A 25,762-nucleotide genomic window follows, 5' to 3' on the forward strand; every position below is an offset into this window, starting at 1 on the left:
TGAGTGGAATTGTTCTTAATGCTTTATCCAAAAGTTAACTTGAACAGTTAATAAGAAACCAACCCATGAGGGTTATGTCTTAAGAGTCCATTTCAAGTAGAACACAGCACGTCATTGTTAAAAGAGATAAATCTTCAGTTGTGACAGTTGCTCTGGGCATATCCGAAGAAAGTGTTATATGAACATTACTGTTCACAATAAATGTATATGACCTAGTAGATAACACTAGAAGCTCTATGAGGCTGTTCGTGGCTTATGATGTTGGTATGCCTGTGCAGCAATTTAAAGTGGGACAACTACACCTGTTTGAAGGATAGGCAGATGTCAGACTGAGATTCATTGAAAGAATCCTTGGGAAGCGTAGTCCATCCACGAAGGATGCAGCAAAGAAAGCCCTCTTTCAACCAGTAATTATTGGATATTGCTCATCAGTGTGGGACTTGTACTGTGTAGGATTGACGGATAATATAGTGAAGAACCAGAGAAGAGCAGCATGTTTCATCTCAGGTTTGTTTAGTAAAGATGAAAAGTATCACACAGGTGCTCGCCAACTCCAGTGGCAAACACTGAAAGATATGTTGTACATCATGATGCGGCGTATGTAGAAATTATGAAAGCATATACATTTATAAACCAGTGTGTTGCTTTGTCCTATGCATATGTCATGAAATCGCACAGACGCCGACCAACAGTCATTCTTCCTATGCACAATTCGTGACTAGAACAGGAAAGGGGTGGGAGTGACAGTGGTATACAAAAATACACACCACCACACACAATAAGGTGGCCTGCAGAGTGTAGATTAGAACTGACTGTACTTGAATTAGATTATCTCTTTGGAGGCAGTAGTGTGTGAGAGAGATATTATATCACTGCTCTCAGTGAGGGCTTCGGAGTTCAGATTTTGAGTTCTGCCTTAACAGAAATAAATTGAATTTACAAAACACAAAAAAGGCATTAGGGCACTTTAACCTAATAATTATAGACATATTTCAATATTTGATTACCAGAGGAAAATTGGGCTACTTTTACAAAATAAGTAAATAAAAATAAAAAATAATGATAAAACAAAATCAGCCAGCTGGTAAGTCAGTGCAGCAAAATGGATGTGGATGAAAACATCAAACTCATTACTGTGTAGATAGATGAAATATTGTTCTACATAGCGTGTAGCTACCAAATCTAACCAAAAGTTGTACCAGAGATCATGTGTTGTACTTTACCTGTTTTATTTATTTCTGTGTTATCCTGTTAACAGCCACGAGACATCCTGTGTGGAGCAGCTGATGAAGTTTTGGCAGTTCTTAAGAATGATCGATTAAAAGAGAGGGAAAAGAAGAAAGAAACAGAGTCATTACTCGGTAGTCTGACTGATGAAAGATTTGCCCTCTTGGTCAACCTTGGTAAAAAGATCACAGACTTTGGAACAGAAGAAAAAACACAGACCTCCGGTATGTGTAGGATATTTTATTGTAAGCTCTTGTGTTTAGGGATAGAAAGCCTCAAGTGTTTCTCACCTTGGATATTAGAGTGATTTATGCACATACTATTGATTTGGAAGAGAAATTTGTATTATTGTACCTATAATGGCATAACACTGCTCTCAAATTGTAAATATTGTGGAATACACAATTACTAAAATATTCCAGCTATAAAAGAGATAATGTACCCGTACTAAAATAATATGATATGTAAACAGTTTTCCTTCATCTGCATCTAATGTCCGAATTTGCTGGATGATGAAGAATATGAATGCCAAATCCTGTTCTAGACAGATTTCAGTATGTTCTGATTAAGGATATTTAACATATTCCCATAAAATAATTTACTGCATGATTCTGAAGAAGTCATTAGATGCCTTCACTCAGTTATATTTAAGAATATCAGTTGCTTAACATGCAGAATCCGTTTATGCACATTCATATTGAACTTTGGTGTGCTACTATTATTTTCTAGGCAGTGTATAGTTGTCTGTTTACTGCTGTACATTGCATGTTTTTTCCCTTTATTACTTGGGTGTGTGTTATGTCACTTAACGGTTGCCATGCTTTAACGCTCTATGCATTTCCTGTCCTCCTGTTTAGAGTCCTCACTAGATTTGATAAGCATATATGATCTTTCTCCTACACATAATCTCACCTGTGTACAACTTATCTTTGAGACCATATCATTGCTTGACTCCTGGAAATAACCTTCTATTAACCTTAGGAACCTGGGCAACCACACATTTTAATCCTATATATTTTCTTTGATCAAGTTTCTTCAATACTGGAAGATTACTGTTTCCGTGGTGCTCAATGTTCACACCCACTTTGTTAATCATATTCTAAGGATCTTTCTGTACTGTGTGCTGTAGTGTTTTCAGAGAACCTTTTGGATTATTTTGTGAGGGAAAAAAGATTGAAAGGCTCATAAGTGAGTGAACTTTGTAAGGGTTGGTTGTGGAAAGTCATTCGGCCCTTGCAGTCATGTGAGGCATAACGGGACAGTCGAGAGGAAACCAATAATAGCATGCCGTTGGCAAATAAGATATAAAAACCCTACAAGTTGCCCTTCCTATTCAAGGATAGTGGGTGGGAATAGCAGAATAAATCAGGCTAATATGCTTACCTTCTTTGTGTATCGGTTATACTCCTATTTCCAATCTCTGCTCATTTTGTCTGTGATTGACCTCCACTATTTCTAATTTCTCATATGCTGTAACCCTGTATATCATGATGGGATAAGCACTGTGGTCATGCTCATTGGTGCGCTAGAATCAAACAATCCATCGTCGGCATGTGTGTGAGCCAGCTTGCCAGTGGCCAACCATGACTAGTGCATGTGGCATGGCACCTGCCATGCCATCTGTCGGAGCTGTTCCCTATATAAGGCCAGTGCAGCAGGTGCTCATCTTTGGATATATTCTATTGCTTTGTACTGTTTCTATGCTTGTGTGCACTTGAATGTGGATTAATAAACTCTTGTCTTTTGTGGCCCCACTACTGTGTGTGTTTTAAATTAGGACATCTTATTTTCATATTTTGTCTGTTTCTTACACTTCATTCTTGATTCGCTCTTATCGTATTCTGACACTGTGATCTTAGTCTCAGTCTTCTTGGTTTACTTTTATGTATACCCCTAATAAAATTCTGCTTCTTCCACCTCCATTTCTCATTTGTGGGCAAATGAACACCATGTTATAAGCAATCGGAGATCCAACATTTCTATTTGTGTCAGTCTGATTAACAGAATTCCATTTTCTTCTCTATTTCATCAATCTTTTATAAATAAGGGACACCTGGATATTGGTTATGTAAACATGTCACTTCATTCTGAGCATGTTTTATTGTTGGAAACTCCTTCGCAAATAACTGCTAGTTGCATTGTAAGTGTATTTTCACTGTTGCAGGCAATGACCCTGACAATTTATTTTCTTTATCTTTATTCAGTACTACATATGGTGGAGGAAACATTTTGTAGTAAACAGTTGTTAAACACAGAGATCAAAATATATCTGATCCAGAAAATTTTTATTAGTCTGATATTCAATGAGCTGCATACAATAAGCTGATTTAGTTAATAAATTGTCTCTGTTCTGATTTTTATTTTTTATTTTAGTTATTCGTTTTTTTCTTTTTGTTGCCACTAAATTTCATTAATTACAAACTTGCATTGGTAGATCAACTATGCTGTTACAAAATGCAATTTGAAATTTTCAGAGGAAAATATTGATGAAACATATGGCATAAATGTGCAGTTTGAAGAATCTGAGGAGGAAGATGATGAAGATATGTATGGTGAAATCCGTGAAGAAGAGGATGATGATGAAGGAGAAGAAGCAAAGCTGGACCGTGCAATTCATGCCGAAAATGTGAGTGTGGTAATATGTTTAAGCTAATAGTTGCTGCACTGAACATGCGCCACTTTAGGGGATGTATTTGGAAAATATTTGCTTTGTTTATTATTTTTTGTATCTTTTGTAGAATGTCTACAATGTTTTAATGTTTTACATAATATACTTACCAAAATATTTTCAACTGCCTGTTTAATCATCTGTGAGAAAAGAATCATTTGCTCAAAATATTATATTACGACAAGAAAAATAATGAAACTTCCTGGCAGATTAAAACTGTGTGCTGGGCCGAGACTCGAACTCAGGACCTTTGCCTTTCACGGGCAAGTGCTGTACCAACTGAGCTACTCAAGCACGACTCACGCCCCGCCCTCACAGCTTTACTTCTGCCAGTACCTCGTCTCCTACCTCCCAAACTTTACACAAGCTCTCCTTTCAGGAGTGCTAGTTCTGCAAGGTTCGCAGTAGAGCTTCTGTAAAGTTTGGGAGGTAGGAGACAAGGTACTGGCATAAGTAAAGCTGTGGGGGCGGGGCGTGAGTCGTGCTTGGGTAGCTCAGTTAGTAGAGCATGTGCCCGCGAAAGGCAAAGGTCCCGAGTTCGAGTCTCGGTCCGGCACACAGTTTTAATCTGCCAGGAAGTTTCATATCAGCGCACACTCCGCTACAGAGTGAAAATTTCATTCAAGAAAAATAATAACTGTAAATGCAGGATCTATCAGGATGTTGTGTAGGGAATGAATTTTTCTGATAATGTTGCAATAATAGATAGCACAGGACAGCAAGTGCAACAACATACAGCTAAGAGTTCTCTTCCCTCTGTGACAGTACAAGTAAGAACAACAGACACATTCAGAATTTTAGAATAACAAGTTATCTGTATAGTAGTGAATGTGATAATGGAAAATACTGGGCTGTATGAAGTTCTTTTCAGATCAACCATCCAGTATCTAGTTCACAGACAGATGTTTCGTGCCACACACTCCCTCTTTTTACTTCAGCCACGACAGATGGTCATGTTATGTTTTAGGTCAGTGTATTCTAATCCGTACTGCCTACTTGAATATGATAATGGAAAATACTGGGCTGTATGAAGTTCTTTTCAGATCAACCATCCAGTATTTAGTTCACAGACAGATGTTTCATGCCACACACTCCCTCTTTTTACTTCAGCCACAACAGATGGTCATGTTATGTTTTAGGTCAGTGTATTCTAATCCGTACTGTTCTTTCAACAAATTACCACTCCCTCCCCTCCCCCAAACACACATGCAGCATGACTATATCTCTGTGCACAAATTGTAACCATGCACATATTCCGTGCATTCGTATTCCTGTTCCCCCTCCCGTGTGTACGTACATGTGTGTGTGTTTTGAACACTAGAAAGGGCTTTTATCATATTATGCTACATACATTGAATATTTTTTAACATAATCACCCTGGGGATTGAGACATTAGTTGTAATAGTGATTAGCTTTCCTCTCTGTCTGCAAAATAGCTACCATCAGCAGGGAAAGCTAATTTATAATTGTCACAGTTGCATGCTGCTACGTCAGCTCTACAACTTCCTCAGTTATTGTAATAGCACCTTTTGGATTACCCATCCTTTGTCAACAGCCTTCCACCTTTCCCCAAAATTGAAAAAGTGGGTGGATGATATTTCACCTCAGATGAGGAACTGCTAGACATTGACATGGCTTGATTGAGAGTCAGTAGCATTTTTGCAGAAGATGGAAAAGCTGTACACTGTGCTCTACGAGGTGCTATCCAAAATTTTTGGGACTGGTGCTGCCATCTGTTGAAAACCTTACCTTTGGACTAATGGTCACCATCACCCTTGAAGTAGTTCCCATACGCATGTACACACCGGTCCCAGCACTTCTGCCATTGGTCAAACGTTTTCTGGAAGTCCTGTTCTTTGAGGGTGTTTTTCATCGCAAGCGATGCTTCTTGAATTCTCTCTAGTGTGTTGAACCAACAGTCTTTCAACTTGAGTTTCAGTTTTGAGAATAGAGCAAAGTCGCAAGGTGCCAAATCTAGCAAGTACAGTGGGTGAGGTACAACTGCCATGTTGTTTTGTAGCAAAAAGATCCTGGTGAGCAAGGACATGTGACAGGGTGCGGTCTTGTGATGCAGCAGCCAGTTCCTGTGACACCAAAGTTCGCACTATCAACGCTGCATGTTTTCATGGAGCCATCGCAAAACATCACAGTAGTATGCGGAATTCACTGTTTGGTTGGGTGGGATGAATTCTTTGTGCACAATTTCCTTAGTACCAAAGAAAATGATGATTATACTCTTCACTTTGCTCTTCACCTGCCTCGCTTTTTTATCTTGGAGAGCCCGGGCTCTTCCACTGGGACGATTGTTGCTTTGTCTCTGGGTCATAACCATAAATCCAGCTCTTGTCACCGGTGATAACCCGTGACAAGAAGGTTGGATCGTCAGATGTGGCCTGATGAAGGTCTGTGCACACTTCAACACCCTGTGCCTTCTGATTGGCAGTCAAGGTCCTTGGCACAAATTTTGCAGCAACACGATGCATGCCCGATTGCGACACGATGTATGCCCGATTCATCAGTCTGCATTTGTTGACATGTCCCATAAACAATACCCACTTCATCCACAAGGTCTTGAACGGTTCGACGTCGATCCTCACGAACCAGTTGTTGAAGTTTGGCAACAAGGTCTGGCATTGTGCGGCTAACGGACCTTCCAGTGTGAGCATCATCTTCTATGTCTGTACGGCTGGCCCTGAACTGAGCATGCCACTCAAACACATGCTTACTGCTCATGCTCTGCCCCCAAACACTTGATGAATCATTGCAAAGGTCTCCGTAGCACTTTTCCCGAGATTCGCACAGAATTTGATACACACGCGCTGTTCTGTTCGTGGATTCATTGTAAAATCGCCACACATCAAACACAGAGTATTACGGAAATCACTGTGGACACACAACCCATCCTCCCAGCTGAATGCTACTCCGCACACTGACTTATCAGATATGCAGCTCTGGCCACCTAACGCTGCAAAGATCCACCTCATACATCTGCAACATTGATGTTCATTCCTTTTATGTTGTATGTAAACATAGTCAGGATAAAATACTCTAAGTGGACTTTACCATGAGTGTAAACTCACATTAACTTCTTCTTCATTGCCCATTTGCAGTTTCCTGGGTATGTTTGTAAATCAGTGGCTTCCATCATTGTCTATCTTTTATTTATTTATTTATTTACACGTCAAGTTCCACAGGACCAAATTGAGGAGCAAATCTCCAAGGTCATAGACTGTGTCAGTACATGAAATTATAACATAAAAGTAATAACAGATAAAAATAAAATCCTTGTTGTTGTTGTTGTGGTCTTCAGTTCTGAGACTGGTTTGATGCAGCTCTCCATGCTACTCTATCCTGTGCAAGCTTTTTCATCTCCCAGTACCTACTGCAACCTACATCCTTCTGAATCTGCTTAGTGTATTCATCTCTTGGTCTCCCTCTACGATTTTTACCCTCCACGCTGCCCTCCAATACTAAATTGGTGATCCCTTGATGCCTCAGAACATGTCCTACCAACCGATCCCTTCTTCTGGTCAAGTTGTGCCACAAACTTCTCTTCTCCCCAATCCTATTCAATACTTCCTCATTAGTTATGTGATCTACCCATCTAATCTTCAGCATTCTTCTGTAGCACCACATTTCGAAAGCTTCTATTCTCTTCTTGTCCAAACTATTTATCGTCCATGTTTCACTTCCATACATGGCTACACTCCATACGAATACTTTCAGAAATGACTTCCTGACACTTAAATCTATACTGGATGTTAACAAATTTCTCTTCTTCAGAAACGCTTTCCTTGCCATTGCCAGCCTACATTTTATATCCTCTCTACTTCGACCATCATCAGTTATTTTGCTCCCCAAATAGCAAAACTCCTTTACTACTTTAAGTGCCTCATTTCCTAATCTAATTCCCTCAGCATCACCCGACTTAATTAGACTACATTCCATTATCCTTGTTTTGCTTTTGTTGATGTTCATCTTATATCCTCCTTTCAAGACACTGTCCATTCCATTCAACTGCTCTTCCAAGTCCTTTGCTGTCTCTGACAGAATTACAATGTCATCGGCGAACCTCAAAGTTTTTATTTCTTCTCCATGAATTTTAATACCTACTCCGAATTTTTCTTTTGTTTCCTTTACTGCTTGCTCAATATACAGATTGAACAACATCGGGGAGAGGCTACAACCCTGTCTTACTCCCTTCCCAACCACTGCTTCCCTTTCATGTCCCTCGACTCTTATAACTGCCATCTGGTTTCTGTACAAATTGTAAATAGCCTTTCGCTCCCTGTATTTTACCCCTGCCACCTTTAGAATTTGAAAGAGAGTATTCCAGTCAACATTGTCAAAAGCTTTCTCTAAGTCTACAAATGCTAGAAACGTAGGTTTGCCTTTCCTTAATCTTTCTTCTAAGATAAGTCGTAAGGTCAGTATTGCCTCACGTGTTCCAGTGTTTCTACGGAATCCAAACTGATCTTCCCCGAGGTTGGCTTCTACTAGTTTTTCCATTCGTCTGTAAAGAATTCGTGTTAGTATTTTGCAGCTGTGACTTATTAAGCTGATAGTTCGGTAATTTTCACATCTGTCAACACCTGCTTTCTTTGGGATTGGAATTATTATATTCTTCTTGAAGTCTGAGGGTATTTCGCCTGTTTCATACATCTTGCTCACCAGATGGTAGAGTTTTGTCAGGACTGGCTCTCCCACGGCCGTCAGTAGTTCCAATGGAATATTGTCTACTCCGGGAGCCTTGTTTCGACTCAGGTCTTTCAGTGCTCTGTCAAACTCTTCACGCAGTATCATATCTCCCATTTCATCTTCATCTACATCCTCTTCCATTTCCATAATATTTTCCTCAAGTACATCGCCCCTGTATAGACCCTCTATATACTCCTTCCACCTTTCTGCTTTCCCTTCTTTGCTTAGAACTGGGTTTCCATCTGAGCTCTTGATATTCATACAAGTCGTTCTCTTATCTCCAAAGGTCTCTTTAATTTTCCTGTAGGCGGTATCTATCTTACCCCTAGTGAGATAGGCCTCTACATCCTTACATTTGTCCTCTAGCCATCCCTGCTTAGCCATTTTGCACTTCCTGTCGATCTCATTTTTGAGACGTTTGTATTCCTTTTTGCCTGTTTCACTTACTGCATTTTTATATTTTCTCCTTTCCTCAATTAAATTCAATATTTCTTCTGTTACCCAAGGATTTCTACTAGCCCTCGTCTTTTTACCTACTTGATCCTCTGCTGCCTTCACTACTTCATCCCTCAAAGCTACCCATTCTTCTTCTACTGTATTTATTTCCCCCATTCCTGTCAATTGCTCCCTTATGCTCTCCCTGAATCTCTGTACAACCTCTGGTTCTTTTAGTTTATCCAGGTCCCATCTCCTTAAATTCCCACCTTTTTGCAGTTTCTTCAGTTTTAATCTACAGGTCATAACCAATAGATTGTGGTCAGAGTCCACATCTGCCCCTGGAAATGTCTTACAATTTAAAACCTGGTTCCTAAATCTCTGTCTTACCATTATATAATCTATCTGATACCTTTTAGTATCGCCAGGGTTCTTCCATGTATACAACCTTCTTTCATGAACCGAAAAAAGTCAATCCATAAGTTAAAGTGAATGCAATCAACAATACAAGAAGAATCAGCTTAATTTTCAAGGAAATCCTCGACAGAATAGGAGTAGTGACCCATGAAGAAACTCTTCAGTTTCAATTTGAAAGTGCTTGGATTATTGCCAAGATTTTTGAATTCGAGTGGTAGCTTATTAAAACTGGATGCAGCAGTATACTGCACACCTTTCTGTACAAGAGTTAAGGAAGTTCAATTCAAATGCAGGTTTGATTTCTGCCGAGTATTAACTGAGTGAAAGCTGCTTATTCTTGGGAATAAGCTGATCTTGTTAACAAGAAATGACAGTAAGTGTGTGTGTATGTGTGTGTGTGTGTGTGTGTGTATATATATATATATATATATATATATATATAATAGAGGGAAACATTCCACATATATCATTCCACATATATATATATATATATCCATCCACACATATTGTCTGCTTGTGTCTGCATATGTGTGGATGGATATGTGTGTGTGTGTGCGCGAGTGTATACCCGTCCTTTTTTCCACCTAAGGTAAGTCTTTCCGCTCCCGGGATTGGAATGACTCCTTACCCTCTCCCTTAAAACCCACATCCTTTCGTCTTTCCCTCTTTCCTGATGAGGCAACAGTTTGTTGCGAAAGCTTGAATTTTGTGTGTTTGTTTGTGTGTCTGTCAACCTGCCAGCACTTTCATTTGGTAAGTCACATCATCTTTGTTTTATATATATATATATATATATATATATATATATATATATATATATATATATATATATATATATATATATATAATAGAGGGAAACATTCCACGTAGGAAAAATATATCTAATGTCCATCTCTGCCCAAACTCTTTGTCTTTAAATATGTCTGCTTGTGTCTGTATATGTTTGGATGGATGTGTGTGTGTGTGTGTGTGTGTGTGTGTGTGTGTGTGCGCGCGAGTGTATACCCGTCCTTTTTTTCCCCTAAGGTAAGTCTTTCCGCTCCCGGGATTGGAATGACTCCTTACCCTCTCCCTTAAAACCCACATCCTTTCGTCTTTCCCTCTCCTTCCCTCTTTCCTGATGAGATAACAGTTTGTTGCGAAAGCTTGAATTTTGTGTGTATGTTTGTGTTTGTTTGTGTGTCTGTTGACCTGCCAGCACTTTCATTTGGTAAGTCACATAAGTCACATCATCTTTGTTTTTAGATATATTTTTCCTACGTGGAATGTTTCCCTCTATTTTTTTTATATATATATATATATATATAAAAACAAAGATGATGTGACTTACGAAATGAATGTGCTGGCAGGTCGACAGACACACAAACAAACACAAACATACACACAGAATTCAAGCTTTCGCAACAAACTGTTGCCTCATCAGGAAGGAGCGAAGGAGAGGGAAAGACGAAAGGATGTGGGTTTTAAGGGAGAGGGTAAGGAGTCATTCCAATCCCGGGAGCGGAAAGACTTACCTTAGGGGGAAAAAGGGATGGGTATACACTCGCGCACACGCACATACCCATCCACACATATACAGACACAAGCAGACATATTTAAAGACAAAGAGTTTGGGCAGAGATGTCAGTCGAGGCAGAAGTGCAGAGGCAAAGATGTTGTTGAATGACAGGTGAGGTATGAGTGGCGGCAACTTGAAATTAGCGGAGATTGAGGCCTGGTGGATAACGGGAAGAGAGGATATATTGAAGAGCAAGTTCCCATCTCCGGAGTTCGGATGGGTTGGTGTTAGTGGGAAGTATCCAGATAACCCGGACGGTGTAACACTGCGCCAAGATGTGCTGGCCGTGCACCAAGGCATGTTTAGCCACAGGGTGATCCTCATTACCAACAAACACTGTCTGCCTGTGTCCATTCATGCGAATGGACAGTTTGTTACTGGTCATTCCCACATAGAATGCATCACAGTGTAGGCAGGTCAGTTGGTATATCACGTAGGTGCTTTCACACGTGGCTCTGCCTTTGATCGTGTACACCTTCCGGGTTACAGGACTGGAGTAGGTGGTGGTGAGAGGGTGCATGGGTCAGGTTTTACACCGGGGGCGGTTACAAGGGTAGGAGCCAGAGGGTACGGTAGGTGGTTTGGGGATTTCGTAGGGACGAACTAAGAGGTTACGAAGGTTAGGTGGACGGCGGAAAGACACTCTTGGTGGAGTGGGGAGGATTTCATGAAGGATGGATCTCATTTCAGGGCAGGATTTGAGGAAGTCGTATCCCTGCTGGAGAGCCACATTCAGAATCTGATCCAGTCCCGGAAAGTATCCTGTCACAAGTGGGGCACTTTCGTGGTTCTTCTGTGGGAGGTTCTGGGTTTGAGAGGATGAGGAAGTGGCTCTGGTTATTTGCTTCTGTACCAGGTCGGGAGGGTAGTTGCGGGATGCGAAAGCTGTTGTCAGGTTGTTGGTGTAATGCTTCAGGGATTCCGGACTGGAGCAGATTCGTTTGCCACGAAGACCTAGGCTGTAGGGAAGGGACCGTTTGATGTGGAATGGGTGGCAGCTGTCTTAATGGAGGTACTGTTGCTTGTTGGTGGGTTTGATGTGGACGGACGTGTGAAGCTGGCCATCGGACAGGTGTTGGTCAACATTAAGGAAAGTGGCGTGGGATTTGGAGTAGGACCAGGTGAATCTGATGGAACCAAAGGAGTTGAGGTTGGAGAGGAAATTCTGGAGTTCTTCTTCACTGTGAGTCCAGATCATGAAGATGTCATCAATAAATCTGTACCAAACTTTGGGTTGGCAGGCCTGGGTAACCAAGAAGGCTTCCTCTAAGCGACCCATGAATAGGTTGGCGTATGAAGGGGCCATCCTGGTACCCATGGCTGTTCCCTTTAATTGTTGGTATGTCTGGTCTTCAAAAGTGAAGAAGTTGTGGGTCAGGATGAAGCTGGCTAAGGTAATGAGGAAAGAGGTTTTAGGTAGGGTGGCAGGTGATCGGCGTGAAAGGAAGTGCTCCATCGCAGCGAGGCCCTGGACGTGCGGGATATTTGTGTATAAGGAAGTGGCATCAATGGTTACAAGGATGGTTTCTGGGGGTAACGGATTGGGTAAGGATTCCAGGCGTTCGAGAAAGTGGTTGGTGTCTTTGATGGAGGATGGGAGACTGCATGTAATGGGTTGAAGGTGTTGATCTACATAGGCAGAGAAACGTTCTGTGGGGGCTTGGTAACCAGCTACAATGGGGCGGCCGGGATGATTGGGTTTGTGAATTTTAGGAAGAAGGTAGAAGGTAGGGGTGCGGGGTGTCGGTGGGGTCAGGAGGTTGATGGAGTCAGGTGAAAGGTTTTGTAGGGGGCCTAAGGTTCTGAGGATTCCTTGAAGCCACGCCTGGACATCAGGAATGGGATTACCTTGGCAAACTTTGTATGTGGTGTTGTCTGAAAGCTGACGCAGTCCCTCAGCCACATACTCTCGATGATCAAGTACCACGGTCTTGGAACCCTTGTTTGCCGGAAGAATGACGATGGACCGGTCAGCCTTCAGATCACGGATAGCCTGGCCTTCAGCAGTGGTGATGTTGGGAGTAGGATTAAGGTTTTTTAAGAAGGATTGAGAGGCAAGGCTGGCAGTCAGAAATTCCTGGAAGGTTTGGAGAGGGCGATTTTGAGGAAGAGGAGGTGGGTCCCGCTGTGACGGAGGATGGAACTGTTCCAGGCAGGGTTCAATTTGGATAGTGTTTTGGGGAGTTGGATCATTAGGGGTAGGATTAGGATCATTTTTCTTCGTGGCAAAGTGATACTTCCAGCAGAGAGTACGAGTGTAGGACAGTAAATCTTTGACGAGGGCTGTTTGGTTGAATCTGGGAGTGGGGCTGAAGGTGAGGCCTTTGGATAGGACAGAGGTTTCGGATTGGGAGAGAGGTTTGGAGGAAAGGTTAACTACTGAATTAGGGTGTTGTGGTACCAGATTGTGTTGATTGGAATTTTGAGGTTTTGTAGGGAGTGTAGCTGGAAGTGGGAGATCGAGTAGATGGGAGAGACTGGGTTTGTGTGCAATGAGAGGTGGTTGAGGTTTGCTGGAAAGGTTGTGAAGGGTGAGTGAGTTGCCTTTCTGGAGGTGGGAAACCAGGAGATTGGATAGTTTTTTGAGGTGAATCTCCTGGTTTCGCAACAAACGGTTGCTTCATCAGAAAAGAGGGAAGGAGAGGGAAAGACGAAAGGATGTGGGTTTTAAGGGAGAGGGTAAGGAGTCATTCCAATCCCGGGAGCGGAGGGACTTACCTTAGGGGGAAAAAGGGACAGGTATACACTCGCACACACACACACACACACATATCCATCTGCACATACACAGACACAAGTAGACAAGTAGACCTCTAAGTTCATCCCTATGAAATCCCCAAACCACCTTCCCTACCCTCTGGCTCCTACCCTTGTAACTACCCCCGGTGTAAAACCTGTCCCATGCACCCTCCCACCACCACATACTCCAGTCCTGTAACCCGGAAGGTGTACACGATCAAAGGCAGAGCCATGTGTGAAAGCACCCACGTGATTTACCAACTGACCTGCCTACACTGTGAAGATTTCTATGTGGGAATGACCAGCAACAAACTGTCCATTCGCATGAATGGACACAGGCAGACAGTGTTTGTTGGTAATGAGGATCACCCTGTGGCTAAACATGCCTTGATGCACGGCCAGCACATCTTGGCACAGTGTTACATCGCCCGGGTTATCCGGATACTTCCCACTAACACCAACCTGTCAGAACTCCGGAGATGGGAACTTGCCCTTCAGTATATCCTCTCTTCTCGTTATCCGCCAGGCCTCAATCTCCGCTAATTTCAGTTTGCCGCTGCTCATACCTCACCTGTCTTTCAAGAACATCTTTGCCTCTGTACTTCCACCTTGACTGACATCTCTGCCCAAACTCTTTGCCTTTACAAATGTCTGCTTGTGTCTGTGTATGTGCAGATGGATATATGTGTGTGTGTGTGCGCGAGTGTATACCTGTCCTTTTTTCCCCCTAAGTTAAGTCTTTCCGCTCCCGGGATTGGAAGGACTCCTTACCCTCTCCCTTAAAAAACACATCCTTTCGTCTTTTCCTCTCCTTCCCTCTTTCCTGATGAAGCAACCGTATGTTGCGAAAGCTTGAATTTTGTGTGTGTGTTTGTGTTTGTTTGTGTGTCTGTCGACCTGCCAGCCCTTTCGTTTGGAAAATATATATATATATATATATATATATATATATATATATATATATATACACACACACACACACACACTCATGAAATCCTCCCCACTCCAACAAGAGTGTCTTTCCGCCGTCCACCTAACCTTCGTAACCTCTTAGTTCATCCCAATGAAATCCCCAAACCACCTTCCGTACCCTCTGGCTCCTACCCTTGTAACCGCCCCCTATGTAAAACCTGTCCCATGCACCCTCCCACCACCACCACCTACTCCAGTCCTGTAACCCGGAAGGTGTACACGATCAAGGGCAGAGCCACGTGTGAAAGCACCCACGTGATTTACCAACTGACCTGTCTACACTGTGACGCATGCTATGTGGAAATGACCAGCAACAAACTGTCCATTCGCATGAATGGACACAGGCAGACAATGTTTGTTGGTAATGAGGATCACCCTGTGGCTAAACATGCCTTGGTGCATGGCCAGCACATCTTGGCACAGTGTTACACCGTCCGGTTTACCTGGATACTTCCCACTAACACCAACCTATCCGAACTCCGGAGATGGGAACTTGCCCTTCAGTATATCCTCTCTTCCCGTTATCCACCAGGCCTCAATCTCCGCTAATTTCAAGTTGCCGCCACTCATACCTCACCTGTCATTCAACAACATCTTTGCCTCTGCACTTCTGCCTCGACTGACATCTCTGCCCAAACTCTTTGCCTTTGAATATGTCTGCTTGTGTCTGTATGTGTGTGGAGGGATGTGTGTGTGTGTGTGTGTGTGTGTGTGTGTGTGTGTGTGTGTACCCATCCTTTTTTCCCCCTAAGGTAAGTCTTTCCACTCCCGGGATTGGAATGACTCCTAACCCTCTCCCTTAAAACCCACATCCTTTCGTCTTTCCCTCTCCTTCCCTCATTCCTGACGAAGCAACCGTGGTTGCGAAAGCTTGAAGTTTGTGTGTATGTGTTTGTTTGTGTGTCTATCGACCTGCCAGCGCTTTCTTTTGGTAAGTCACATCATCTTTGTTTTTAGATATAGAGAGGCCAATGTCAAAATACCCAGAGTCATGAACAGGGGCCGACAAGAGGTTTGTGAACTTACACCACTTATCGCCCAAACCGCCTGTTTATGAGCCAAAAGTATACTTTTAGAATGGGAAGAGTTGCCCCAAAATATGATAACCATATGACATAAAGGAATGAAAATAAGCAAAGTAGACTAATTCTTATGTCAAATGATCACTCACTTCAGATACGGTTTGAAATAGTAAAAATTGCAGCATTAAGTCTTTGAACAAGATCCTGAACATGGGTTTTCCACGACAGTTTATTATCTGTCTGAACACCTAGAAATTTGAACTGTTCAGTTTCACTAATCATATGCCCATTCTGTGAAATTAAAACATCGGGTTTTGTTGAATTGTGTGTTAAAAACTGTAAAAACTGAGTCTTACTGTGATTTGGCATTAGTTTATTTTCTACATGCTGTTAACTGCACTATTTGAAACAAAGATAATGTTGCACACAACATCCTTTACTACCAAGCTAGTGTCATCAGCAAACAGAAATATTTCAGCTTTACTCATAATACTAGAGGAACTATCATTTATATAAATAAGGAACAGGAGTGGCCCCAACTCTGATCCCTGGGGCACCCCTCACTTGACCACACCCACTCAGACCCACATCACAGCTATTCTCAATATTGTGAATAATGATCTTTTGCTGTCTGTTGCTAAAGTAAGAGTTGACCAGTTGTGAGCTACTCCCTGTATTCTGTAATGGTCTGACTTCTGGAGCAATATTTTGTGATCAACACAATCAAACGCCTTAGTTAAATAAAAAAATATGCCTATCATTTGAAACCTTTTGTTTAAACCATCCAGTACCTCACAGAGAAAAGAGAAGCATTTTCAATTGTTAAACAACTTCTAAAGCAGAACTGTACATTTGATAGCAAATCGTGCGATTTAAAATGATCAATTATCCTTACACACGCAGCCTTTCAATAACTTTAGCAAAAACTGATGGCATAGAAATAGGTGTAAAATTATCTACATTATCCCTTTCTCTCTTTTTATAAAGTGGCTTTACTACTGAATACTTTAATTGTTCAGGAAACAAATATGACTAAATACAGGGCTAACATGTGCAGCACAGTTCTTTAATATTCTGCTAGGCACCCCATCATAACTGTAGAGTCCTTAGTCTTCAGTGATTTAATTATTGACTCAATCTCCCCCTGTATCACAGAGGAGTATTTCAGACATCAGTCTCGGAAAGGCATTTGCCATGAAAGTTATATGATTCCGTGTAGAAACTAAATTTTTATTTAATTCACCAGCAATGCTCAGAAAATGATTGTTAAATACTGCACATATATCTGATTTATCAGAGCAGAATTTATCAGAGCAGAAGTATTTTTACTGTGAACTGACTTTATATTGTCGACCTTGGGCTGCTGACCAGATACTTCCTTCACAACTGACCACATGGTTTCTGTGAATTAGCTATTCAATTTGCGTACCTAATAAAATTTTTAAGCACCTTACAGTAATGTTTGTAATGGGCTACTGTACCCTGATTGTGACTTCTTTTAACATTTTAATATAATTTCCGCTTTGCTCTTTGTGACTTCCTTATCCCACAAATCAGCCATCCAGGCTGCCTATTACTGCTAGTACTCCATAGTACTCCATTTAGAACGTTCTAATGGAAAGTAAATCTCAAAGAGCATGAGAAATGTGTTAAGGAAAGCATTGTATTTATCATCTACGTTATCGGCACTATAAACATCCTGCCGCTCTTGTTCCTTGACAAGGTTTAAAAAACTCTCTATTGCTGTTGGATTAACTTTCCTACATAGTTTGTAATTATATGCGACATTTGTTTGACTACAAAAGTCTTCTAGTGTTAAAATTTGTGCATCATGGTCTGAAAGGCCATTCACCCTTTTACTAACAGAATGTCCATCTAGTGATGAAGAGTGAATAAAAATATTGTGCATGAGATCATATGAATTTAGGAGATCTACCAACATCATTTTTCTTACATCATCATATACAAAATCTATATTGAAGTCACCACATATAACTAATTTCTGGTACTTCCTACAAAGTGAATCAAGAGGCCTCTCTAGCTTGAGCAGAAATGCTCTGAAGTCAAGAGTTAGGCGACCTATAAACAACAACAATTAGAAGTTTAGTTTCACTAAATTCAACTGCCCCTGCCCAACATTCAAATATCTGTTCAGTGCAGTGCCGTGATACATCCATGGACTTAAATGGAATACTGCTTGTTATGTACATAGCCACTCCCCCACCTCGCAAGGAACTCCTTTAAAAACAGCCAGCTAATCTGTATCCTGGTAATGGAAGCCTCTGAATTGTCAAATTATTTAAGTGGTGCTCCGACATACCAGTAATTTCAGAATCAACATCTGTAAGCAGTTCAGTAACTTTATCTATGATACGGCTTATATTTTGATGAAATAAAACTTATCTTTTAGTTTTTAGTTTCTAAGTTACAAGTTTAACATGTAACTAATAAAGATATGACTTTTTTTGTGTCAAAAATTTAATCCTTTCAATACAACCAAACTGATGGCTATTCTGGCATGTCATACCAACTAAATCTTTATTGCGATCAGTGATTGTGCAGAGGTCAAAGCATAAGGCCATTATTAATCAACTGCTGCCTACAGTTTCACAATATTTTTAATTAAGAAAAGAGAAAATATGCGAAATTTCATGATGTTACATTAAAACCACTGTTTTCAAGTTATGTTCTTGAAAACTGCCATTTTAGTGGAATTAAATTTGTGTGTCCCTTGGTATAGTCAAGTTCTTACGTGAATGCAATGGATGTCTTATTGTCCATGGTGATTATGTTGAAGAATCGTCAGTCTATATCTATATTATCTTCACTTTATCACTTTCTGATATTCTGATCTCTTCACTTGTTTTAATTTGCATCCTGTGTTGAAGGCTGAAAAATATATTAGTATCCAGTGTTTGAATATTCATTCAGGGCAAAAGTTGTATGTGATTATTCACTCTGTAGGTTTCTAAATTTGTGTGATAGTATCGATAATTTCCTTTTGTATGGATGTCTTGACAATGCGCAATTGTTTCTGTTTCAGTTGGGTGGTGCAGAAGAGACCCGGAAGGAAAAAACTCTACATCCATTGGACATTGATGCCTATTGGCTTCAGCGTCGACTCAGCAAATTCTATGATGATGCTATGGTCTCTCAAGCTCGAGCAGCTGAAGTTTTAGCTGTACTACGAGATGCTGGGGATGATCGTGACTGTGAAAATCAACTTGTATTACTTTTGGGCTACAGCTGTTTTGACTTCATAAAGTTATTGAAGCGACATCGGCAGATGAGTGAGTAAAAACTACATTTAAAGTTCTGTTTTAACATGCTTTTTGAGGGAATTATTTTGTAAGAAAATTGTGATTGAAAGAGAAATAGCCAGTTACGCAAAAACTATAAGGGAATTGAAAGGAGTTTTGAAAATGTGAAATACAGCTAAGGTCTATAAGAATGCAGAATCCCATGGCAGTTTTATTTAATAAAATATTCTCTGTTTACGAGTCATGTCAAATGGTTAAAATGCCTCAAGCTTTTGGCCAAATTATGTGTGGTCATTGTCAAGTGAGATGGCTGCTGATGGATTGCTGGTATGCTCTTACATGCTTTGGCTGCTGACTGTGACATCTTTTATGTCTTGGCCTTGCGAGTTGGTAAGGACAGCATAAAAATAAATCAGTGCACTGGTTACAAGCAATAAGTATTTTTATTGGTAACACAAAAAAGAATGTGAAAAGATCTTCAGACGATTGGTATCTCAGAGAGAGAAATTCCTGACAGGAACAAATTTAGAAGATTGGTGAATAACTACCAAGGTTTTAAAATGGCTTCAACGGCCGCAAGACGGAGAGGACCATTATCTGAAGAGCATAAATAGGCACTTCTTGGTGGGCTCAGAAGATGGCAGGAAGTCAAAGCTGGAACAAGAACAAGGCCTAAATACTAAAATGAAATTGGTTGTTACCATTCAGTCCATAGAGGCTTAACTCGATTAAAACACAGTTCATGAGTCTGATGAAAATGTTGAAAAACAAAGCTACTTCTGATAGAGATAAAGATTTCTCACAATAATCCAAATGGGTGTCTTAATTGAAGTTGGGTCTGTGTCTCATTAGTGGGCTGTCGGTGCTATGGCCGGTGCCCTGGTTGGCGATGTGGCTGGTGTGCTAAGGTCTTGATGGGTCGATGTCTGGATGAAGGTCACTACCAATTGATGGGCTATAGCCAGTAACAAGCATTGAGCTTGGAGCGAGAGTGCTTTGGTGACTTGTGTGTCCGTAACTTATCCCATTTATTTGTGTGGAATATGGGGCCGTACAGTTGAAGATGGAATCCAACCATGTTTCATTTCTGTTGATTCCTCACATCGTTGAGAGGTTAAGACTAGGTTAAAATGCAGACTGAAAAATCTGTGGTCCGACCAAGATTTCGATCCTGCGTCCTTTGTTTCCAGGCTCGCGCTTTATCACAAGACCACAAGGCCCAACAGCTGGAGTATATAAGGGTATACCAGCAGCCCATCAGCTTTGATTTCAGTTGACAATTGTCAAGGAGTGCTTGGTTGAAAGCTCGTAACATTTTAACCGCTTGATGCAACTGGAAACGTTTGCACATTATATTAAGGTCTATTCTCAGATTGCATATGTATGTGTTGCCTTGTTTCTTTTTTTGTTGTATTTCTTGTTCAGTGTCATATTAAAATAGACAAGATACTGACTTCGCACAGCATAGGATCGACCACTGGTCAAATTAAAATCGCAGCTGCTACAAAAGGGAAGTATTGGTCATACGTGGGTTGATGTTTCAGTGGTGACATGGATATTCGGATAGTAAAGGCAAGGATGGGCGCAGGCCGGGCCAGAACTGTATATTGGTATTTGGCTTAATGACAGAGGGTTCTGGGGCAGCCAACAGCAGTGCCCATTATCAGTGACAGTTTCTGTGCATACATCAAAGCTCTTGGTTCATTCTCTGGCAGGGAATGTAGCTATCTCTATCACCACCAGTCAGGAGGTCTTCTCTATTGGTCACCTTATTTGGCATGTTTAGGACTACACATTTTCTTTATAGACTGGCGTAAATAGGAGGCTTCAGTCATTGCGCTGATGAAATATTGGGAGAATTTCACAGTTACATCTGATATATTGCCCGAGACCCATTTCTACATTTCCAGTCTTGTTTATAATCCTATCAACCATTCAATGTTTCAACTTTACAGTGAGTTGTTAGCTTTCCACTTAAGTCTCATTTGCTACGCAATGGAATCTTCCAATTTGAAAGCTACTGTGGTATTTTCCAAACATTTTCATGTACATACAGCTGCTTCTTTTGTTGATTGGCAACTAAAACTATTTTGTTGTTATTTGAGTGTTCTTCATAGTATTTTAAGATGTGATACTGATATGTTATGTGTAATGTTGCATGTTTCTGAAATAAAAATTTAAGAAACCTCAACTTTTCATATCAGGAATTCCTATTGATAATAATGCACATCATAAAGTCAGTTGTCACATATAAAACTGCAAGCATCGTAGTTAAGGAGGGGGCAGATAGCTTTTCGCCCCTTTGTTAAAAAGGCTATATACGGTTTTAACTGAAACATGTTGCAGTGATCTGCCTCGCATCTAAAATATCACTTTCTTATCCAATACCATTATGCATAACAAAGTGATTGGTATTCAAAATAAGCAAACTTCCAGTTGTACAAATTAATTTGACCTGTGTTCAAATTTGCATTATTTGAATGACATCCCAAGCTTTAGTGATATGGTGAGAACTCAACGTCTGGCATAGTGTGTCAGTTATACCTCTAATATTTTACTCTGAGGTGACAAAAGGCATTGGATACCCCCTAATATCGTGTCCAACCTCCTTTTGCTCAGCATAGTGCAGCAGTTTGATGTGGTGTGGACTCAGGTCTTTGGAAGTCCCCTGCAGAAGAGAACCGTGCTGCCTGCCTCCATAGCCGTCCGTAATTGTGAGAGTGTTGCCAGTGCAGGATTTTGTGCACGAACTGACCTGTTGTCCTACAAACGTTCAATGACATTCATGTTGGGTGACCTGGGTGGCCAGATCATTCACTCGAATTGTCCAGAATGTTCTTCAATCCAGCCGCGAAAAATTGTGGCTCAGTGACAAGCCACATTCTCATCCATACAAATTCCATTGTTGTTTGGGAATATCAAGTCCATGAATGGCTGCAAATGGTTTCCAAACTGCCAAACACAGCCATTTCCAGTCAATGATCAATTCAGTTGGGCCAGAGGAACCAGTCCATTGCATATAAACACAGACCACACCTTTATGGAGCCACCACCAACTTGCACAGTGCCTTGTTGACAACTGAGGTCCAGGGCTTCATGAGGTCTGTGGTACCCTCAAACCCAACCTTCAGCTCTTACCGACTGAAATTGGGACTCATCTGACCAGGCCACAGCTTTTCAGTTGTTTAGGGTGCAATCAATATGGTCACCAGTCTAGGAGAGGTGCTGCAGATGAAGTCGTGCTGTTAGCAGAGGCACACTTGTTGGTCATCTGCTACCATAGCCCATTAATGCCAAATTTTCCGCACTGTTGAAACGGATATGTTCGTCGTATGTCCCACATTGAGTTCTGTGGTTATTTCGTGCAGTGTTGTTTGTTTGTTAGCACTGACAGCTCTATGCTAACACCATTGTTCTTGGTCATTAAGTGAAGCCCTGCGGCCACTGCATTGTCCATGGTGAGAGGTAATGCTTGAAATTTGGTATTCTTGGTGTACTGTTGACACTGTGGATCTGAGAATATTGAATTTCTCAACAGTTTGCAAAATGTAATGACCTCACATCTAGTGCCAACAGCCATTCGGTGTTCGAAGTCTGTTAATTTTCACCTTGTGGCCATAATCACTTTGGAAGCTTTTCACACAAATTGCTTGAGTACAAGTGACTCTTTGCCAGGGTCCTGCCCTTTTATACATTGTGTATGCGATACAGCTGCCACCTGTGTATGTGCATATTGCTACGTGCATATTGTTCTTTCTGCTCTTCCAGTATTGTGTTTACAGATGCGTGTGTCTTGCATTAATCAGTTACAGAAAATTGTAGAATTGAGATAATTTTTAGGTCTATACTTCTTCAGCATTTTACTTTAATTTAGACTTTCATTGACCTTTCCCGCACCTCATTTTGTAACGATATCTGTTTAATAAAATAAAATTAGCTTATGGCAATTCCTTAAGGAAAATTCCTGTACATGCTAGTGAATATATAGTGACATTATTCAGTTCAGAATGACTTTAGTGACCTTCACCTTCCCAGAAAGTCGGAATTGCAGTGATTCTTTTAAGAATAATATAAGTTTGTTCTTCTGATTTCAGTCCTTTATTGCACATTGCTGGCTTCTTCTCAAAGTGAATCTGAGCGCCAGAAGATACGAGAGAAAATGAGTGAGGATCCATCTCTAGTTAAAATTCTGAGAGCATTGGACACAGGTGGAGGTGATGATGAAGAAGTTGTCGGAGGTGGTGGAGGTGGCCGAGGCTCATCTGGCAGGTCTCGCCGAGACCAGGGAGGTGAGGGATCTGGGGATGTTGGAGCTGCTAGTGCTGCCAATGTACCAGGACAGCGTGTCATTGTAGACCTGGAAGACCTTGTATTCGCCCAGGGAAGTCATTTTATGGCGAACAAACGTTGTCAGTTGCCTGATGGGTCCTTCCGTAAGCAAAGAAAAGGTAAGATGAATTTACATCTTGTAGATCTTTTTGCTTGAGTATTTTTATTTATATTTTTGTGTTTGAAATACCTCTTATTATAAAATTAGGAGACAGGATTGGTGGCTGGTATTTACCTTCAGGTAAAATGTCAGTACTGCTATAGATACACATAAAAGTACATACACAATCCTAGCTTTTGGAATTAATAGCTCCTTTCTTGGGAAAGACAGAGGGTCGAACTGCGGCAGGTCAACAAGAAAGGGCATGTGACTGTAACCTCAGGATAAGAGGCACCCATCCGTTAAGATGCACTGCAAGTATTTTTAGAAAGTTTTTGAAATTACGCCTTTTTGCCACATGCAGAACCATTTTTACACCAGTTTATACAGCTCTTCTTGCGTAGCACGTGGATTGACAATTGAGCAGGAACATTTATGACAACTGAAACCAATGTGGAAACCTCATGGCAATTTTAATCACTTAACCCATACAGAAATATCGAATGTCATTAACTTTTTGGATAACTTTGGGTTCATACAAACAGCTAAACTACTGCAGATATAATTCTACTGATGGTCACTAGCAGACAACAAAAATAGTGGCAATTTTGAAACCATATTGCAAACACCTTGCATTACTTCAGCCGGGAATTTAATTTCTTGAAACTGAATACTACATACTTACATCATTTTATAATAGTTATTGTAGCAGAGTTCTTATTAAAATTTATGGGATTTTGTGCATTTTACTGTCAGTTAAACATTTATTCCATGAGGTTTTTCGGATTGCAGCCAGATTACGTCCACATCTTGCCATGGTATTTTAGCTGACAACCATTCAGGCATCATCAGGTGAGTGTTTTGCACTGAATAGTAGTCAGCTGAAATGTCATGGCAAGATGTCAATGTAATTTGGCTGCAATCCTCATGGAATGGCCATTACGCCAGGAAAATATATAGAATAACAATGAAATAATCCCTTGTTTATTTCTCAAAATAGTTTCAGAAATAGTAGTGTCTATTAAGTGTCAAAAACAAACAGTTTTCTTACAGCAGGTGCTCTAACAGAAGAAAGGTTTACTGCATTTAGGTATTTATAGTATTTACTAATTTTATTTAAGCAAAATTGGGATGGAGTAAGAAAAATTCCCAGCAATTTGTTTGGCATCCCATGCCTACTTTGATCACATTCACAAAACATGATGCAAACTGAAAATGCACAAAGGATTAAAGTTTCCTGAATATTGTTCTGCTGATAAATATGAAATGACAAAGATCCATCAAAAGGTGTATTGTCTGACAATATCCAGAAAAATGCTTTCCACTGTTGAAGAATTCTTTTTTATTTTATTTTTTTTTATTTTAATCAAGGGATTGAATCACTTTAGTTGTACCGGAGGCAGTCCACATTAAATCAGCTTACTGTTGTCCACTTGGAACACAGTATTGTCATTATGTCCGGGTCGAGAGTCCAGGGTAAGATGATGTTTTGAATTATGTGTTGAAAATTACTCCTCCCCATTTGTCCAGGCATACTAATCACTGGCATTACAGTATAGAAATGTGTTAAATGTGCATCAATTGCCGTTTTTCATCACAGAATGATAAATTTTGCTTGCATGTAATTTTTGCGTGAAACTTGACTAGTCGGAGTTGTAGGCAACAATTGCATGGACAACAGTGAGCTTCATTCTCGTGTCAGCTTCTAATTTCTCTACTCTTACCAACCGATGACATATCCTCAACATGTTTACTTGAAGTAAACTGTAATTTTACTTCTAATATTGTTCAATTTTGTTAATATGCTTAACCAGTTTGAAGAAATTGCCAATGTCCTTATCTCATGCAAATAGCAGAGTCATCACTTAGCTTTACACCAATAACTGTAGATTGTCCCTCATGTGTAATTCTAAAGCTTTCAAATATTTTTTCTTTCACAATATTTGCATTTTGGCACATATGTCTATCTTTGCATAATTTGTTCTTTGGTTCATATTATTGAAAATCAGATTTTTAAAAATGGTACAAGTGTTGCACACTGCTTACTGTAAGCATTATTCCGTTCTTCTGTTTAACCAACAATCCAGTGCTCCTTTATTTGTCACTGAGAACTTCAAAACGGTCAACTGGCATAGCTATCATAACCCGAACCACTGTTTCCCGAATTGTTAGAATAATTGCTTGTAATGTTCCGCACTTTCTATTGAAATGTCAATATCATTTGAATGAATGTCCATGAAATTAATCGCTAAATTGTACACATGCACGTCTTCAGAAGAGTTAATTGATGTCAGTTGCATATCACATCTTCATATTTCATTTTTGCAAGATTGGGAA

At 40.5% G+C, this 25,762-nt stretch overlaps 1 protein-coding gene across 1 annotated transcript in view; it reads left to right on the forward strand.

The window, feature by feature from the left end:
* LOC124774971 (putative U5 small nuclear ribonucleoprotein 200 kDa helicase) overlaps positions 1 to 25,762 on the forward strand; it is a 114,226-nt gene that overhangs the window by 15,014 nt on the left and 73,450 nt on the right. The window contains exons 4-7 of the mRNA XM_047249708.1: positions 1,259 to 1,451; positions 3,702 to 3,853; positions 18,780 to 19,026; positions 23,091 to 23,444. Coding sequence (XP_047105664.1) covers positions 1,259 to 1,451; positions 3,702 to 3,853; positions 18,780 to 19,026; positions 23,091 to 23,444 — 946 coding nt within the window. The remainder of the gene's footprint in view (positions 1 to 1,258; positions 1,452 to 3,701; positions 3,854 to 18,779; positions 19,027 to 23,090; positions 23,445 to 25,762) is intronic.

This window comes from Schistocerca piceifrons, chromosome 2 (assembly GCF_021461385.2).
Source record: "Schistocerca piceifrons isolate TAMUIC-IGC-003096 chromosome 2, iqSchPice1.1, whole genome shotgun sequence".
NCBI lineage: Eukaryota > Metazoa > Arthropoda > Insecta > Orthoptera > Acrididae > Schistocerca > Schistocerca piceifrons.